Below are 18,919 nucleotides of genomic sequence, written 5' to 3' on the forward strand. Positions count from 1 at the left end.
AACATTTGGATTTTTATTAGGATATTAAGATACTGAAAATAACACACATCAACAACAAAGAGGCTTATTTCACTGTTTTGAAGTGCACATGGTATTATGGACAAAATGAATGTATTATTTTTTTCGAGTTTTATAATCTTTAAGTATCTCATAAATGGATACAGAGAGTGATGAGTTAAACTCCTGTTAACAAACAGTATACAATATTTTGTGTATATTGACTTTACTTAATTTTAAAGTTTTATTTCAAAAGTTAATGTTAAATGCCTGGTGCATATACTATTATCAAGCAGTTACTCTCAGTGTCGTCTCAGACGTGCAAGCATTTTGCTAAATATAAAGCTACAAGTATCACACTGCATATACTTCAGAAGTGGTCAGAACAAAGGAGGAGGCTGGGTAGTTTGAGTTCTTTCAAATCTTAATTCAAAACAGGAGATTTTCATCTATGTCTTCTGTAAAAAACAAAAACAAAACATACTTTTAGAAAGTAGCCAGAGCAGTAATATAAACAATGTTAGACTAGGGGATCAGAGAACCCATCAATAAGGCGGTACGATGGTGGTTCTCAATCCTGGTAGGGCGTCAACATCACCTGTGAAGCTTTAAGAACTATATATCCTTGGGCCTCACTCCTGCCCCACCCCGAATCAGCAATGGCATGTATACATTTAGAAAGCTCTGCAGGTAGTTCTGATGTAGGGTTGAGAACCACTGATAGAGGAGGTTGAGGGGAAACCAGTCAATAAGTGCCAAGTATACTAATCTGTAAGGGTTGCTAAAATATAACCAAAATGAATAGAAGTATAGTGCCAGTTATATCAAATTTCCAATCAAGTAATTGTAAAAGAACTTGTTGCCACACTAATGGAAGAAGACAGCATCCTCTGGGGGATATAAGACCACTCCTTAGCATTGTGGCCCACCCTTACTCAATAATTCTTGAACAGATACCTAAAGCAGATTAATCTGAAACATACTGCCCCTTCTGGGACACCAAGTAGTTTTCCTGCCCAATGTAAGTTTTCCTCTTGCCCCAAGAGAGGGAAAGATTACAGACTTTTGCTGTATTTCTTGTGAGCACTGGCTTCACTTGTAAAGTAGGGATAATAGTCTTCTTACTTATAAATTTACTCATATTTGCACTCATACATTTTGTCTTCTTTTTTATATTATGTTAAATTAAATTGATTTATTTTTATATGGCAGGTTCTTATTAGTTAATCTACTTCATACATATTAGTGTATATTTGTCAATCCCAATCTTCCAATTCATCCCACCACCACCACCACCTCCTCCTCCCCCCAGCCCCACCACTGCTTTCCCCCCTTGGTGTCCATACATTTCTTCTCTACATGTGTGTCTCTATTTCTGCCCTGCAAACCGTTTCATCTGTACCATTTTTCTAGATTCCACATATATGCGTTAATATACAATATTTGTGTTTCTCTTTCTGACTTACTTCACTCTGTATGACAGTCTCTGGGTCCATCCACATCTCTACAAATGACCCAATTTCGTTCCTTTTTATGGCTGGGTAATATTCCATTGTATACATGTACCACCTGTTTATCCATTCATCTGTCGATGGGTATTCAGGTTGCTTCCATGTCCTGGCTATTGTAAGTAGTGCTGCAATGAACATTGGGGTGCATGTGTCTGTTTGAATTATGGTTTTCTCTGGGTATATGCCCAGTAGTGGGATTGCTGGGTCACATGGTAATTCTATTTTTAGTTTTTTAAGGGAACTCCATACTGTTCTCCATAGTGGCTGTATCAATTTACGTTCCCACCAACAGTGCAAGAGGATTCCCTTTTCTCCACACCCTCTCCAGCATTTGTTGTTTGTAGATTTTTCTGATGACGCCATGCTAACCAGTGTGAGGTGATACCTCATTGTAATTTTGATTTGCATTTCTCTAATAATTAGTGATGTTGAGCAGCTTTTCATGTGCCTCTTGGCCATCTATATGTCTTCTTTGGAGAAATGTCTATTTAGGTCTTCTGCCCATTTTTTGATTCGGTTGTTTATTTTTTTGATATTGAGCTCCATGAGCTCAATATCCACTTCCTTCCATTACTCGAGGAGGTGGGTCAAGAAAGATCTTTCTGTGATATATGTCAAAGAGTGTTCTTCCTGTGTTTTCCTCTAAGAGTTTCATAGTGTCCAGTCTTACATTTAGCTCTTTAATCAATTTCGAGTTTATTTTTGTGTATGGTGTTAGGGAATGTTCTACTTTCATTCTTTTACATGTGGCTGTCCAGTTTTGCCAGCACCACTTATTGAAGAGACTATCTTTTCTCCATTGTATATCCTTGCCTCCTTTGTCATAGATTAGTTGACCATAGGTGCATGGGTTTATCTCTGGGCTTTCTATCCTGTTCCATTGATCTATATCTCTGTTTTTGGGCCAGTAACATATTGTCTTGATTACTGTAGCTTTGTAGTATAGTCTGAAGTCAGCGAGTCTAATTCCTCCAGCTCCGTTTTTTTCCCCTCAAGATTGCTTTTGTGTCTCCATACAAATTTAAAAATTTTTTGTTCTAGTTCTGTAAAAAACGCCATTGGTAATTTGATAGGGATTTCATTCAATCTGTAGAATGCTTTGGGTAGAATAGTCATTTTCACAATATTGATTCTTTCAGTCCAAGAACATGCTATATCTCTCCATCTGTTTGTGTCATCTTTGATTTCTTTCATCAGTGTCTTATAGTTTTCGGAGTACAGGTATTTTACCTCCTTAGGTAGGTTTATTCCTAGGTATTTTGTTCTTTTTGTTGCAATGGTGACTGGGATTGTTTCCTTAATTTCTCTTTCTGATCTTTTATTGGTAGTGTATAAGAATGCAATGAAGAACCTTACCAAATTCATCAATCAGCTCTAGTAGTTTTCTGGTGGCATCTTTAGGATTTTCTATGTATAGTATCACGTCATCTGCAAACAGTGACAGTTTTACATCTTCTTTTCCAATTTGGATTCCTTTTATTTCTTTTTCTTCTCCGATTGCCATGGCTAGGACATCCAAAACTATGTTGAATAACAGTGGTGAGAGTGAACATCCTTGTCTTGTTCCTGATCTTAGAGGAAATGCTTTCGGTTTTTCACCATTGAGAATGACGTTTGCTGTGGGTTTGTCATATATGGCTTTTATTATGTTGAGGTAGGTTCCCTCAATGCCCACTTTCTGGAGAGTTCTTATCATAAATTGGTGTTGAATTTTGTCAACAGTTTTTTTTCTGCATCTATTGAGATGATCATATGGTTTTTATTCTTCAATTGGTTAATATGGTTTTTCACATTGATTGATTTGTGTACATTGAAGATTCCTTGCATCCCTGGGATAAATCCTCCTTGATCATGGTGTATGAATCTTTTAATGTGCTGTTGGATTCCGTTTGCTAATATTTTGTTGGGGATTTTTGCATCTATATTCATCAGTGATATTGGTTTGTAATTTTCTTTTTTTGTAGTATCTTTGGTTTTAATATCAGGATGATGGTGGCCTTGTACAATGAGTTTGGGAGCGTTCCTTCCTCTGCAGTTGTTTGGAAGAGTTTGAGAAGGATGGGTGTTAGCTCTTCTCTAAATTTTTGATAGAATTCACCTGTGAAGTCATCTGGTCTTGGACTTTTGTTTGTTGGAAGATTTTTAATCACAGTTTCAATTTCATTACTTGTGATTGGTCTGTTCATGTTTTCTATTTCTTCCTGGTTCAGTATTGGAAGGTTATACCTTTCTAAGAATTTGTCCATTTCTTCCAGATTATCCATTTTATTAGCATAGAGTTGCCCGTAGTAGTCTGTTATGATGCTTTGTATTTCTGCAGTGTCCGTTGTAACTTCTCCTTTTTCATTTCTAATTTCATTGATTTGAGTCCTCTCTCTCTTTTTCTTGATAAGTCTGGCTAAAGGTTTATCAATTTTGTTTATCTTCTCAAAGAATCATCTTTTAGTTTTATTGATCTTTGCTATTGTTTTTTTTTGTTTCTATTTCATTTATTTCTGCTCTAATCCTTATGATTTCTTTCCTTCTACTAACTTTGGGTTTTGTTCTTCTTTCTCTAATTGCTTTAGGTGTAAGGTTAGATTGTTTATTTGAGATTTTTCTTGTTTCTTGAGGTAGGTTTGTATTGCTATAAACTTCCCTCTTAGAACTGCTTTTGCTGCATCCCAAAAGTTTTGGATCATCGTGTTTTTGTTGTCATTCGTCTCTAGGTATTTTTTGATTTCCTCTTTGATTTCTTCAGTTATCTCTTGGTTATTTAGTAATGTATTGTTTAACCTCCATGTGTTTGCGTTTTTTACGTTTTTTTCCCTGTAATTGATTTCTAATCTCATAGTGTTGTGGTCAGAAAAGATGCTTGATATGATTTCAATTTTCTTAAATTTACTGAGGCTTGATTTGTAACCCAAGATGTGACCTATCCTGGAGAATGTTCCACGTATACTTGAGAAGAAAGTGTTATCCGCTGTTTTCGGATGGAATCTCCTATAAATATCAATTAAATCTATCTGGTCTATTGTGTCATTTAAAGCTTCTGTTTCCTTATTTATTTTTGTTTTGGATGATCTGTCCATTGGTGAACGTGGGGTGTTAAAGTCCCCTACTACTATTGTGTTACTGTCGATTTCCCCTTTTATGGCTGTTAGCATTTGCCTTATGTATTGAGGTGCTCCTATCTTGCATGCATAAATATTTACAATTGTTTTATCTTCTTCTTGGATTGACCCCTTGATCATTATGTAGTGTCCTTCTTTGTCTCTTGTAATAGTCTTTATTTTAAAGTTTAATTTTTCTGAAATGAGAATTGCTACTCTAGCTTTCTTTTGATTTCCATTTGCATGGAATATCTTTTTCCATCCCCTCACTTTCTGTCTGTACTTGTCCCTAGGTGTGAAGTGGGTCTCTTGTAGACAGCATATATATGGGTCTTGCTTTTGTATCCATCAGCCAGTCTATGTCTTTTTTTGGGAGCATTTAATCCATTTACATTTAAGCTAATTATCGATATGTATGTTCCTATTACCATTTTCTTAATTGTTTTGGCTTTGCTATTGTAGGTCTTTTCCTTCTCTTGTGTTTCCTGCCTAGAGAAGTTCCTTTAGCATTTGTTGTAGAGCTGGTCTGGTGGTGCTGAATTCTCTTAGCTTTTGGTTGTCTGTAAAGTTTTGATTTCTCCATCGAATCTGAATGAGATCCTTACCGGCTAGAGTAATCTTGGTTGTAGGTTTTTCCCTTTCATCACTTTGAATATATCGAGCCACTCCCTTCTGGTTTGTAGAGTTTCTGCTGAGAAATCAGTTATTAACCTTATGTACATTCTCTTTTATGTTGTTTGTCATTTTTCCCTTGTTGCTTTTAATAAGTTTTCTTTGTCTTTAATTTTTGTCAGTTCGATTGCTATGTGTCTTGGCATGTTTCTCCTTGAATTTATCCTGTATGGGACTCTGCACTTCCTGGACTTGGGTGGCTATTTCCTTTCCCATGTTAGGGAAGTTTTCACCTATAATCTCTTCAAATATTTTCTTGGGTCCCCTCTCTCTCTCTCTCTCTCTCTCTCTCTCGTCTTCTTCTGGGACCCCTATAATGCAAATGTTGGTGTGTTTAATGTTGTCCCAGAGGTCTCTTAGGCTGTCTTCATTTCTTTCTGTTCCTTTTTCTTTATTCTGTTCCATTGCAGTGAATTCCACCATTCTGTCTTCCAGGTCACTTATCCATTGTTCTGCCTCAGTTATTCTGCTATTGATTCCTTCTAGTGTATTTTTCATTTCAGTTATTATATTGTTCATCTCCGTTGGTTTGTTCTTTAATTTTTCTAGGTGTTTATTCTTTAATTCTTCTAGGTCTTTGTTAAACATTTCTTTCATCTTCTCGATCTTTGCCTCCATTCTTTTTCCGAGGTCCTGGATCATCTTTACTCTCATTATTCTGAATTCTTTTTCTGGAAGGTTGCCTATCTCCAGTTCATTTAGTTGTTTTTCTGGGGTTTTATCTTGTTTATTCATCTGGTACATAGCCCTCTGCCTTTTCACCTTGTCTATCTTTCTGTGACTGTGGTATTCATTCCACAGGCTGCAGGATTGTAGTTCTTCTTGCTTCTGCTGTCTGCCCTCTGGTGGATGAGGCTACCTAAGAGGCTTGTGCAGGCTTCCTGATGGGAGGGATTGGTGGTAGGTAGAGCTGGGTGTAGCTCTGGTGGGCAGAGCTCAGAAAAACTTTAATCCGCTTGTCTGCTGATGGGTGGGGATGAGTTCCCTCCTTGTTGGTTGTTTGGCCTGAGGTGACCCTGCACTGGAGGCTACAGGCCCTTTGGTGGAACTAATAGCAGACTCTGGGAGGGCTCACACCAAGGAGTACTTCCCAGAACTTCTGCTGCCAGTGTCCCTGTCCTTGTCCCTGTGGTGAGCCACCACCGCCCCCTGCCTCTGCAGAAGACCCTCCAACACTAGCAGGTAGGTCTGGTTCAGTCTCCTATGTGGTCACTGCTCCTTCCCCTGGGTCTGTATGCGCACACTACTTTGTGTGCCCTCCAAGAGTGAAGTCTCTGTTTCCCCCACACCTGTCAAAGTCCTGCAGTCAAATCCCACTAGCCTTCAAAGTCTGATTCTCTGGGAATTCCTCCTCCTGTCGCTGGACCCCCAGGTTGGGAAGCCTGACGTGGGGCTCAGCACCTTCACCCCAGTGGGTGGACTTCTGTGGTATAAGTGTTCTCCAGTTTGAGTCGCCCACCCAGCAGTTATGGGATTTGATTTTATCATGATTGTGCCCCTGCTGCTGTCTCATTGCAGCTTCTCCTTTGTCTGTGGATGTGGGGTGTCTTTTTTGGTGAGTCCCAGTGTCTTCCTGTCGATGATTGTTCAGCAGTTAGTTGTGATTCCAGTGCTCTTGCATGAGCGAGTGAGGGCACGTCCTTCTACTCCGCCATCTTGCTGTCTTCTTTCTGTTCAGATGAGAGATGTCCCTCCTGTTGACTTGGAGGCTAATCCTCTGCCTGTGCTCAGGATCTCTTCTGATCTCAGAATTCTCCCCTATTTTCCTCTTTTTTTCTTATATCCTCAATCTTTCCTTTTTTTTTTTTTTTTACCAGGCCCTTCCTATTAATGTATAAATATGCTGCATACCTAGCCTTGAGAACAGTGCCTGGTACTATGTAGACCACCAGTAAAGACTTGTTGAAGGAATGAATGCATGAATAAATGATAAGAGCTCAAGCCTCTTTTATTCTCAAAAATGCTTCCCTCAACTCTATATCCCTCTCTAGCTCATTCCCGCTTTCAAACCTTCACTCTTTAGCCTTTCTTATCTTCTCTTCTTTCTTATGTGTCTTGCTTCCATCTCTACCATTCCACAAAAACTGCTTTTCCAAGGCCATCCAGGATATCCTTATTTCTACGTCCAATGAATATTCTCAGTCTTTTACCTTACTTGACATCTCAGCAGCATTTAGCACTGTGACCTCTTCCTCCTCTTTGAAACACCTCCTTAGATATGGCACTATCCTCTTTTTTTTTTTTTTTTTTTTTTTTTGCATTACGCGGGCCTTTCACTGTCATGGCCTCTCCCGTTGCGGAGCACAGGCTCCAGACACGCAGGCTCAGCGGCCATGGCTCATGGGCCCAGCTGCTCCGCGGCATGTGGGATCTTCCCGGACCGGGGCACGAACCCGCATCCCCTGCATCAGCAGGCGGACTCTCAACCACTGCGCCACCAGGGAAGCCCACTATCCTCTTTTCTTTTTTCTTTCAGGAGACTTTTCATTCTGCTTCATGTACTCCTTCTTCCTCCTGTATCCATCATCTAGATGTTGTTCCTTGGTATTCAACCCAAAACCCTTTTTCATGTAACTCAGCACATTTTCCTAAGAAAATTAATTTCCTTCCCTGGTATCAATTATTTTCTGTATGCTCACAATCCCCACATTTGTATATCAATTCCTAAATTCTGTCTTGAAAAGCAGACCCACATATCCAACTATCTTTTTTTTTCATTTTTATTTTCTTGGCAGTGCTGCACAGCCTGTGGGCTCTTAGCTCCCTGACCAGGGATCGAACCCCCGCCGCTTGCATTGCAAGTGCAGAATCTTAACCACTGGACCCCCAGGGAAGTCCCTCAACTGTCAACTGTATGTTGTCAGCCAGCGACTTCAAAATTTAATGTGTCCCAAATGGAATTTATCTTTTCCCCCCAAACCTGCTTCTGTTCTTGTGTTTTCTGTCTCAGTGGAAGGTACCTCTCCTCACCCTGCCTGGCCTGTGCCAGGAACCTAGGCATTGTACTTCTCTTCCTCTCAACCTAACTGCCTGCTTCCTGCCTCCACGTATTTCCTATGAAACACTGTCTTATTATTTCTGCATACTGTACATCTTGAATATGTTTATATTCTCAACTATATCTTGAATATATTGATATTTTAAAATATATTGGAATATGTTTACTTTTCTTTTTCCCTACTATAACTGCCCTAAATCAGGTTCTCATCAACTTTTGCCTGGGTTCACCACAACAGTTCTCTGGCTTATACACAATGTAACCAAAAGAATCTTTCTTAAGTACAAATCCAGTGAAATCACTCCCTTGTTAAAAACCCTTTGGGGATCCTCCAGTACTGTGAGGATGATGTCTTTAACTGGCTTAGTAGGACCTGCATGATGTGACTCGTTTCCCCTGTTCGTCTAGCTTGAAAGGTTTTCCTAAAGATTAATGTGGATATATGTTAATCCACAGTATGTCATAGGCACTAAATAAATAAGACTCCTTCACCTCGTAATTGAATCCCATTTTTACACACAAGGAAAATGAGACTTGCTGAGGATTAGTGGCATGCCCTAATTTGCATAGCTAGTTAATAACAGAGCTGGAATATTTGAGCACATCTAGTTCAGAGCAAAGGAGGTTAACATTCAGGACAACACTGGCTACAATTTATCTTGTCCTGTGGATTTCTCCGTCCTGAGGGAATACATTTGTATGCTTACAAATAGACATTTTTTTTCTTTCCCTAGCTGAGTCCCAAAGCAGTAACTTGTTTACAACATGTCCTGACTGAATATTTAATATCTGCTTTACTGGCTTATTGTGTGATAATTCTTTCCCTTCTTCAAAATGTAATCATGGCCAAACCACAGTGAACAAACAAGAACGTTAGGAGCTTTGCGAGTCACAGAATTTAAGCCCTTCCTTCTTCTCCCAGACAACCACCCAGCACAGGGCCTGAGTAGGCTCATATGCTGAAGAGCTGCCAGAAGTTTTGAAAGGAACAGTGAAGTGCAACTGGTTTCCTTAAATGGTCTCTTTAAATTTGCTTTTGGATCACTCCTTTAAAATCACGTGCCATGTAAAAGGGCATACATAAATATGTCCTGTCCCAGCTAAGTTTTTTTCTTGATAATGGTGGAGGGGAGGGGTCGGGGCAGCTGTCCTTGGGTACATTTTATCTTTTCAACATGGGAATTGGAAAAAACATTGTTAGCCATGTTTAGGGATGTATATGAATTTGTAAGTACTGTGCTTATAGAATAGGTGTTAGAAAGGAAATTGGCATTATTTGCATGAGACTGGGTCTTAATTGCCTGTTAATTTCCTATTGATGTTAATAGGATGTAAACAGTATGGGGTCGATGTTAATTGCCTGTTAATTTCCTATTGATGTTAATAGGATGTAAACAGTATGGGGTCGATGTTAATTGCCTGTTAATTTCCTATTGATGTTAATAGGATGTAAACAGTATGGGGTCGACAGTCTCCACTCTGGCCCCCAATGATCCCCATCTCCTGTGGTCTCCTCCCACATTGTAGCAGGGTTAGACTGTGTGACAGACAGAATATGGCAGAAATATGTCACTCATGAGATGAGTCCTACAGGGAACTGCGGCTTCTGTCTTGGACTCTCTTCTCTCTCTTTCTATCTCTGTCTCTGATCACTTGCTCTGGAGGAAACCAGATACCATGTCATGAGCAGTACTGTGCAAAGGACCACATGGTGAGGAACTGAAGCCTCCTACCAATAGCCATGTAAGTGAGCTTAGAGCAGATCCTAGGGCAGATCCATCCAGGTAAGGTCCTCCCGGATTCCTAATCCTCAGAAAGGTTGAGAGAGATTTCAAGCTTCTAATCTTTAGGGTCATTTGTTGTGCAGAAATGGACAACTAACACACAGAACTAGGTGCTTACAAAAACATTCATTCTTTGCTCATTGCAGTTGTACTTATTTCACAGAATAACACTGTAGAGGAAAAGGACCTTTTCTGCTTATCTATCTATCAATAAATAACTAAATCCTCATATTCCAACTCTTGCTTTCCAATTTCAAGCCATCATACATATGCATAAAGAATATTTTTAGAGTGAAGTTCACATGAGTTACCTCTTTTGGGGAAACTCTGACCTTTGATGAACTTACGTTTCTTTATTTCTTGGCTGTATAGTCATCCTACCTATATGTATGTCGTGAATGCATGGGTAAAGCCTCTGCTTTACGGATGTGATGTTCATTGTTGATTTACATTCTGTGAGCAGTTTTGATTGCTCATTGTTTGAACACCTTCATGTCTCAATTATTAAAAAACAGCCTTGCTCATGAAAAGCAGCTGTAACTTAGGAAAAGAAAAGGAAGTACATTAAGACATAACCTAGCAAAACAAATGTCTAAATTTAAATTCCTCCGCTGCAGGGGGAATTCCTTTTGGATTAAAGGAATAACACCTGGGCACAACTGGTGACAAGCTTTAGTGGGTTGGTAATCAATTCTAAGATTCTTCTGGCATCTCCCATTTTCAGAATCAAGCTTGCTGTTTTACTCTTCACATACGATTTTTTAAAGTTTGGCCCAATACTCAGGTTAAGGAAGGATATAAAGTCCTTCCTTCCTTCCGTAGAAAGGTAGCCTTCGGAGACTTGGCGCGGCTCTCTGGATTCACATCACTTTCTTAGGCTTAGCCAATTTCTGAGACCTCGGTGCAGTTACCCCTTAAATATTCACCCTTGCTACACTTTGAAACAGAGATCATAAAGGGAGTAAGAAATAACCTTGCAGTCTGCCCCCCTGTGGTCTCTAGGTTTCAATTTGAACACACAGCAGGACCTGTCTGTGAGGCTGCGGGCTTAGGGCGTATCTGGAGAAGAGGACACCCCTCTCCCTGGGCTGATGATGAACTTACCTTCTTTAATTTCAAAGCAGTGACCCCACTCCTCCAGGGTGATGTGCTTATCCTTGTTGGGGTCACACTCTTCAAAGAAGCGCGTTATGCAGTGTTCCAGGGGCACCAGAGATGCCCGCAAAGGAGCAAGCTCAGAGTGGGTCAAGACCCTGCAATGAGATAAATGGCAGCCAATTAACTGGGTTACTAACTTGCGTATGAAGAGCTAACTCTTACGATCACCGAGGGCATTTTTCTTCCCCAAGGCTGCTGAGGACGGCAAATAAGGAGTGCGTTCATGAAGAGCTACAAATGGAATAAACGATTTGTGGGTAAGACAGACAGCTTTTGGGATGTCAATTCATAAGGTTTCCTTCCTCCCTAGGAACTGTCCTCCCTCCACCCTAAGTTTATAGGGCTGCATCCCAATAATCACGTTTATACAACCTGGCTCTTACCGCCGGCCGTACCGGATCATTCCAGACGTAGGTGCTTAATCCAACTGGGGCCCATCAGATTAACTTCAGAATTTAGGATCAAGAATGAGGAAGAGTGGAAAGAGCCTCTCGGGAGGCTGGACCCTAACGTGGAAACTTGGGAGCTTGTGGAATTGTGGCCATATTCTGTTATGGTCAAAGCAGCACTTTTCTTAAATTTTTTGGATGTGGACCATTTTTAAAGTCTTTATTGAATTTGTTACAATATTGCTTCTGTTGTATGTTTTGGTTTTTTGGCTGCGAGGCATGTGGGATCTTAGCTCCCTGCCCAGGGATCAAACCCACACCCCCTGCACTGGAAGGCGAAATCTTAACCACTGGACGGCCAGGGAAGTCCCTCAAAGCAGCTTTGTGTTTAGACTCATAACCGTATTTGCTTGACATTTCTGTGTTCTAAAATGGAACTGGGAAGTTTCGTAAATCTGTTTAGAATTCTTGGGTATAGATAACTAGACATTGTATCAGGGAGATGACCTAGTTAATGGGAAAGTGGAAAGTGTTTACCTGTCCCTAGGATGTTGATCCAGCTCACTGAACTGCCAGTGTACCGGATACACATACATGTGGTAGTTTTTCTTAAAGTCTCTTAAGAGGAGGTCAAGTGAGTGGTCCCCAGCCAGGAGTCTCTTTTCATCCAGGTAAATTTTCTTGACCTGAGATTAGGAAGGGAGATGATCATTAGAGAATCAGACAAGTGTAAAGGAATTATCACTTGCTAAACTTTACTTGAAGAGTATTCCTAACATGACAGAGGAAAACAAACCCAGAATGTTATTTGAGAACAAATTACATGCCTTCTAATCAACACTACAGCTTTCTGCATAGAATAACAGCTAACATTTAAAAAACCCTGGGGTTTTCAGAAGAAGTTTAAGACTTTGTTTGATCTTTTAACCAAGTGATGTTCCTCATATTTCTTAAAACTATGAAAAGGTTTTAATAAAAAGGACTGAACGGACCTAGACAAAATTGTTCATTTGTTGGTGAAAAGTTCTGTTCTTCCCCACTGGCATACTCCATTCTTTTTTTTTTTTAAGATTTATTATTAATTAATTAAACTTATTTTTGGCTGCATCGGGTCTTAGTTGAGGCACGTGGGCTCTTCGTTGTGGTACGCAGGCTTCTCTCTCGCTGTGGCGTGGGCTCTGCAGCTGTGGCGTGCCAGTTCCAGGGTGCATGGGCTCTGTAGTTTGCGGCACTCGGGCTCTAGTTGAGGCGCGTGAGCTCAGTAGTTGTGGCGCGCGGGCTTAGTTGCACCGCGGCATGTGGGATCTTAGTTCCCTGACCAGGGATCAAACCTGCGTCCCCTGCATTGGAAGACGGATTTTTTTTACCCCTGGACCACCAGGGAAGTCCTGGCATACTCCATTCTTAATCCTTTATGTATTTGCATCCAGTGCCTGCTGTGGCTCAGGTCAGCCCTGGCGTGATGCTGCTTGGCACCCCCATTGAAATTTCCCTGTTTTGTATCTAATGCTCTCAAGGCTGTCTGTGGCAATGTGTTGTTAAAGAGAGAGGATAGAAATTATTTAGGGGCAATGCATATAAAACTACCAGCTTGTGACGTTACCAATTAGTGCACCGAGTAACTGGAAGCAATCAGAACAGATCTTCTACTTGTTCTCATGAATACATCTACCAATTTCCCTCCTTGTCACCATGCGTGAAATTCCTTCGCTCCTCATCTACTAAGCCCAGCTGCTCACTGGTGCTCAGAAGCTCACCCCTTCTCATCTACTCAAGAATACCCTGTGGCAGTTGGGCACCCTTCCTTCTTTACTGGATTATTTCCAGAGGCATACAAACATCCTCTGTCACCTCCTGCTGGTAGATAGGACCCTTGAACTCACATTCCTGTCCACCTGCCACCCATTTCACTTTTCCCCTTTACAGCAAAGTGTCTTCTATACTTGCTGCTTTTACATCATTCCTCCTATTCTCTTTTGAACCCTATCCATTCAGGCTTTTCTCTTGCAAAAACAGCTCCTGTCAAGGTCAACTATGACTGTCATGTGTCAAATCAGGGGCCAACTCTCAGTCCCCATCTTAACAACCTGCAAACAGCATTTGACACAGTTAATGCACACCCTCCTACATGTTTTATTTTTTTCTTTATAGCATCTTTCATCCCACCTGACATAACATATTTGCATAAATGTTTATTCGCATATATTTATACATTTGCATGTGTGTTCATATTTGCATACATGTGTATATAAGTATATATCGTCTCTTTGCCTAGAATGTACGCTCATGAAGGCAGAGATTTTTGTTTGGTCCCTTGCTGTATTTCCAGCATGTAAATCAATTCCAGGTACCTGGTTACCCCCAGTAACTATCTGATGAATGATTTTTCCCTGGGAACTTCTAGGATTAATATTCTGCACTTTTTAATCTTAATATACTACTGACATTGTTAATAATGGATTGCCCTTATATCATAAATCTATGTCTGGCCTGTAAAGGCATAAAACACGTTTAGATTTAAATAATATGTCTGGGCCTGAACATATAAACGCTGAACTGAGGTTCACTTTGGTCAACAGAGTTTGCTCTAGGGACGAGTTCAAGATCTCTTGCTCAGGCCCCTGCCCTGCGTGTCTGAATCGGGTGGTTTGACTGTGTCCCAAACTTTGAGGCGTGAATAATGACCACTACTATTCTGTTAATCCATGGGTGTTAACCAGGTGTGGTTTTCTGATATGCAGAGGAAGGGCTGATATACCCCTCCCCCGCCCTTCCCCCCCCCCGCCCCCCCGCACCCCTCCCCTGACGATTTTTTCCTCAAGCCCTGTAGACAGACGCTTAGGTAGCTGGCGTGGATAACTTACTTTATTTCTCTGCTTCTCATTTAGATATCCAGCGTGCTCAGGGTTAGGTTCATAAAGCTGCATGAGGATATTCTTGAGCCAGTCTCTCATCCTTAGAGGAAACTGGGTCACTTCAAAGTCGGTACAAGCAGGAATAGCTGTTCCAGGCAGAAAGTAAATTGATTTTAATTTTGGGGTCTTACTCCGGTCCCAAGGAAAGTCCTCATAACAGGACACTTGACAACTTCCGGTGACTGACAGCATCCTCACTGCCCCTCCATCACAACAGTGGTCCTTAACCCCGGCGCCATAACAGAATTGCCAGGAGTGTTTTAGAAACATACCAGATGCCAGCTTCCTTTCAAAGAAATCCTGATTTGATTGATCTGGGGGTGGAGCCTGGGCATCAGGATGTTTTAAAAGCTCCAGAAGCAATTGTGATGTGCAGCCAGGGCTGAGAACCACTACTCTAGAACCAGAGAGTTGGAGTTCAGAGGTGGAGGTCACAAGAGCTATTTATTAGGAGAAAAGAGCAGAAGGCAGCAGTTAGCTTATACTGTGGCAATAATGTTAAATCCCAGTGGCTTAAAGGAACAAACATTTTTTTTCAGGTTTATTGAAATATAACTGACATACCACACTGTAAGTTTAAGGTGTGCATAATGACTTGACATACATATGTCGTGTAATGGTTACCACAGAAATCATTAGTTTAGTTAAACGTTCATAACCTTTAGTTAAACGTTCATAACACGACATACATGTGTCGTGTAATGATTACCACAGAAATCATTAGTTTAGTTAAACGTTCATAACCTCATATAGTTAGCTTGAGTTTTTTATTTCCTTGTGGTGAGAACTGTCAGGATCTACTCTCTTAGCAACTTTCAAATACACCATATACAGCAGTGTTGACTAGTATGTCGTGCATCCCATCAAACGTTTATCTCTCCATCCTGCTACATGCCCCCTATACGTTGGCAGGAGAGTTCTGCTCATCTGTTTCTCTGGGGCTCAGGATGGGGGAGACACCGCCATTCAGCATCATCTCAACACGAGGTGAAGACGGCATGGAGAGCCATACACCAGCTCTTAAATGCTCTGTCCAGAGCTCCCATGGATGACTTTTGCTCACATTTCACTGGACAAAGCAACTCATATGGCTGCATCTAACATCAAGGGGGCTGAGAAACTGAATCCTCTCATGTGTCTGGAAAGACAGGCGAGGTTAGTGAGCACTGCTAATGTGGAGAATCACTTAGCGACCAGGAGATCCAAACACAATTGAGAGTATCCTGGGGAAGGAAGACAATTTCAAAAACTTCTGGAGGACTATGCTGTCACTAAAACTTCTTGGCAAAGGCTTAGCTTTTGGAAGAGGACGACTAATTGAACAAAATTCCAATGATTCATCTCAGTTATTAAGCGGATAACATTATCATAGCGGTTCTGAACGCTGACGCACATTACAATTGTCTCGGTTACTTTGAAAACAAGTGAAAAAACAATGCCAAGGTTCCAACCCAGTCCAATTAAATCAGAATCTCTTACAGTTAAAGCCTGGACATTATTCTTCCAATTTTTAAAAAAGTCTTCCCAGTTATTTTAATGAGCAGCCTGGATTCAGAGCTACATGAACTTCTTGCTATTGTCGTCTGCATATATATGAGTACATACGTATATGTATATAATTCAGATTCACCCAGAACACTTTCAGCAGTGGTGGTTAGACTCTTACATTTGCAGGCTCCAAAGTAATCCAGCTGCAGTTGGTGCCCCTTTTTGGTCCCCTCCAATCTGCACTTAGTAGCAAAGAGATGGCAGGAGCTGGCATAGGTCTGGTTGTCAGTGCCGCAAACCTAAGAAAGACAAGTAGGAGAAAAACCTCAGGCTTGGGAATGTTCATTGGGAAAACACTCTGTTCCTCAAAGTCTGTCTAATGAACTGCTGTTTCTATTGACTGTTGTTTAAATATTAGATGATAACCTGGGCATTCACTTTTTTTCTTTAACAAAAGATTTCAACTGCAAATTACTTTCATTCAAATCACTAACTGTTTGATGTTCCTTAAAGACCATTTTGTAGAAGCCTTACTTGGTCAAGGAGTTTTGTAGGAGGACAAGTCGCTGGATCTTGGCAAGCACAGTGGGGTTTTCCCTGTTGATCAGCCTTGCAGACGTGTCCCCTTTTACACTGGAAGCTCATGCAAGAATCTAACAGAAAAGTTTAGACAGGAAACATGGACAAAGCTAAAGTGATTACGTAAACTCAAATTCATCCAGACAGTTCCATTTCCATGAATAAGAGAAAATTTGGGAAAACATTAGAAGCCTTTTTAATGGATGCGTTAATTTTCAGGTGGGACCCTCTGGCTCCAGACTATTTTGCATAATAGTCTAGATTTCTTTGCAGTTTGGATTGGGGATTTAAAAAGAACAAGCAACTTTTCTTGACCTGCTGGCAATGGTCATAGTCTGACGTCTACAGAGCAGTGCTGTGCAAGTTGGTCAAAAGTTAAATAAGCCACGAGGATTTTTATGGTTAAAATTCAAAATTTTGTGACTGGGGTACGTGATTAAGAATTAGGTCTTGGGCTTCCCTGGTGGTGCAGCGGTTGAGAGTCCGCCTGCCGATGCAAGGGATGCGGGTTCGTGCCCTGGTCCGGGAAGATCCCACATGCCGCGGAGCGGCTGGGCTCGTGAGCCATGGCCGCTGAGCCTGCGCATCTGGAGCCTGTGCTCCAAAACGGGAGAGGCCACAACAGTAAGAGGCCCAGGTACCGCAAAAAAAGAATTAGGTCTTTATTAAATATGGGATCTCAATTCTAAGTTATGGATTTGAGTGTAAATAAGGTAGAATCAATTTTTCTTCTTCGAAGCAAAAGGACTTAGAGAAAAAGAATTCTAGCTTTTGCAATAACATTGTAACCGGATTTCCAGTTTGTAAACAGTTACCACAGTTGTAGATCAAATGTGCACATGAGAATGTCAACAATTTATGGGAGCATTTCCTTGGGGAGGAGTGGGGAGAGGAAAAATTCTGTGCAGTAGTCACAAATGAAGGCGTGGGGATAGCCCAACATAGCCCATTCCGTCTCTCTCCTCATATAGTCACAGACTGCTTGCTTAGCCCGTACTCACCGACACTGTGCACCCTTGTGTTGCCTTCAGTTGAACGGTCATCTTCATTCAGTGAGCTTTCTGCTTTCTTGGCCTTTATAATAACAAGAGCAGAAGTTGAAGTCTATTTTAGGGAAAGCCTTTACATAATTTATATTTCCACTGTGCGTACCTTCACAGATCTTTTCATACTCCAATCGTTTCAGATTTCAGAAGGAGAAGACACCAGCCGCAGCCGTGGAAATAGACAGTAACCCTCTGAGAACAGGAGCCATTTCTATCTTTATGAACTGGGTTCAGTGCTATATCTCTGGGGATTACCCAATAAACATTGGAACTAACCTCAGAAGCGAAGTTGGAACCTCCCCTTTGGTTTGGGAAAACAGTAGAAATGTGGTATTACCATGTGGTTCTATAGTTAAGACATGATTACATTAGTAATCTCTGTGACGCTATTGGGAAACGTTTCTTACCAGGTTTTTAAAATGTAAGAAAACTCCTGCCTTAGAATGGCAGCAGAGTTCTCAGGAATCGAAGTTAGTATTCACCTTGCCCACCAAAAGCTGTGCTAGGTGCTCCTGGTGGGTGGCTGCCAGAGTTTTGCATGAAAGCCCAAATGATTAAACAACCAAATAGCAATACGTTTCTTCCCTTCCCTCACCCTGTTGCCGTTTCCCGATTATCATTTTGGTGTGTGTTTGCTTCATAAAGCTGTAGCTGAAGTCTTTGTTCTTTGCCTTTATAGCTAAATCAATAAACATTGCTGTATCTCTTACGTTATTATGTTAGAGGCATTTTGCTAGACATTGGTGATCAACTTGACTACGGCCTGGCACCTGCTATCAAGGCATGAGAGCAGCAGTAGTCATGCCTCCCATCCCTCTTATCTATCAGAATTTACCACTCTAGTTAGTGCCAGGGACGTTCAACTGCCGGTATCTGCATCTCTGTGCCTGGAAAACCACGACACTCTATATGGCCCGCTCAAGGACAGACTGGAAGTGCTGGGGAATTCACACCTCTCCTAGTAATCCTCAGCTTATATAAAAGCCATAGGTCCCTCACTCTCCAAAGGGGCTAATTCAGAGGAATGTGCTTTCCATGGCTTTAATTATGTACCGTTGGTTAGCTTCCTTTGTTCCCTGAACTCCTCAAACAAACTGCACTAAAATCCAGGATATGCTTCTAGGGGAACCCAAATAAAACAGGCATTTTCAGACTAATGATGGAGATGTAGAGAAAAATAAATAATTATAATATATTTTAGTAATGTGCTAAGAGATGAGCACAAGGGATTGCAGGAGCACAGAGAAAGGTCATGGCTGTTTTCTGAAAAGCTAACCACTTTATCGGACA

General features: G+C 41.0%; 1 protein-coding gene across 2 annotated transcripts in view; it reads right to left on the reverse strand.

Moving 5' to 3' along the window:
• The window catches only part of SPARCL1 (SPARC like 1), a 54,363-nt gene continuing 35,444 nt past the window's right edge, over nt 1-18,919 (reverse strand). For both annotated transcript variants that reach the window (XM_065877111.1, XM_065877113.1), the window contains 7 exons: nt 17,585-17,657; nt 16,539-16,657; nt 16,183-16,303; nt 14,466-14,602; nt 12,139-12,287; nt 11,159-11,307; nt 1-455 (listed from right to left, as the gene is read on the reverse strand). In XM_065877111.1, coding sequence (XP_065733183.1) covers nt 427-455; nt 11,159-11,307; nt 12,139-12,287; nt 14,466-14,602; nt 16,183-16,303; nt 16,539-16,657; nt 17,585-17,657 — 777 coding nt within the window. In that variant the 3' untranslated portion in view covers nt 1-426. The remainder of the gene's footprint in view (nt 456-11,158; nt 11,308-12,138; nt 12,288-14,465; nt 14,603-16,182; nt 16,304-16,538; nt 16,658-17,584; nt 17,658-18,919) is intronic.

This window comes from Phocoena phocoena, chromosome 5 (assembly GCF_963924675.1).
Source record: "Phocoena phocoena chromosome 5, mPhoPho1.1, whole genome shotgun sequence".
Lineage (NCBI taxonomy): Eukaryota > Metazoa > Chordata > Mammalia > Artiodactyla > Phocoenidae > Phocoena > Phocoena phocoena.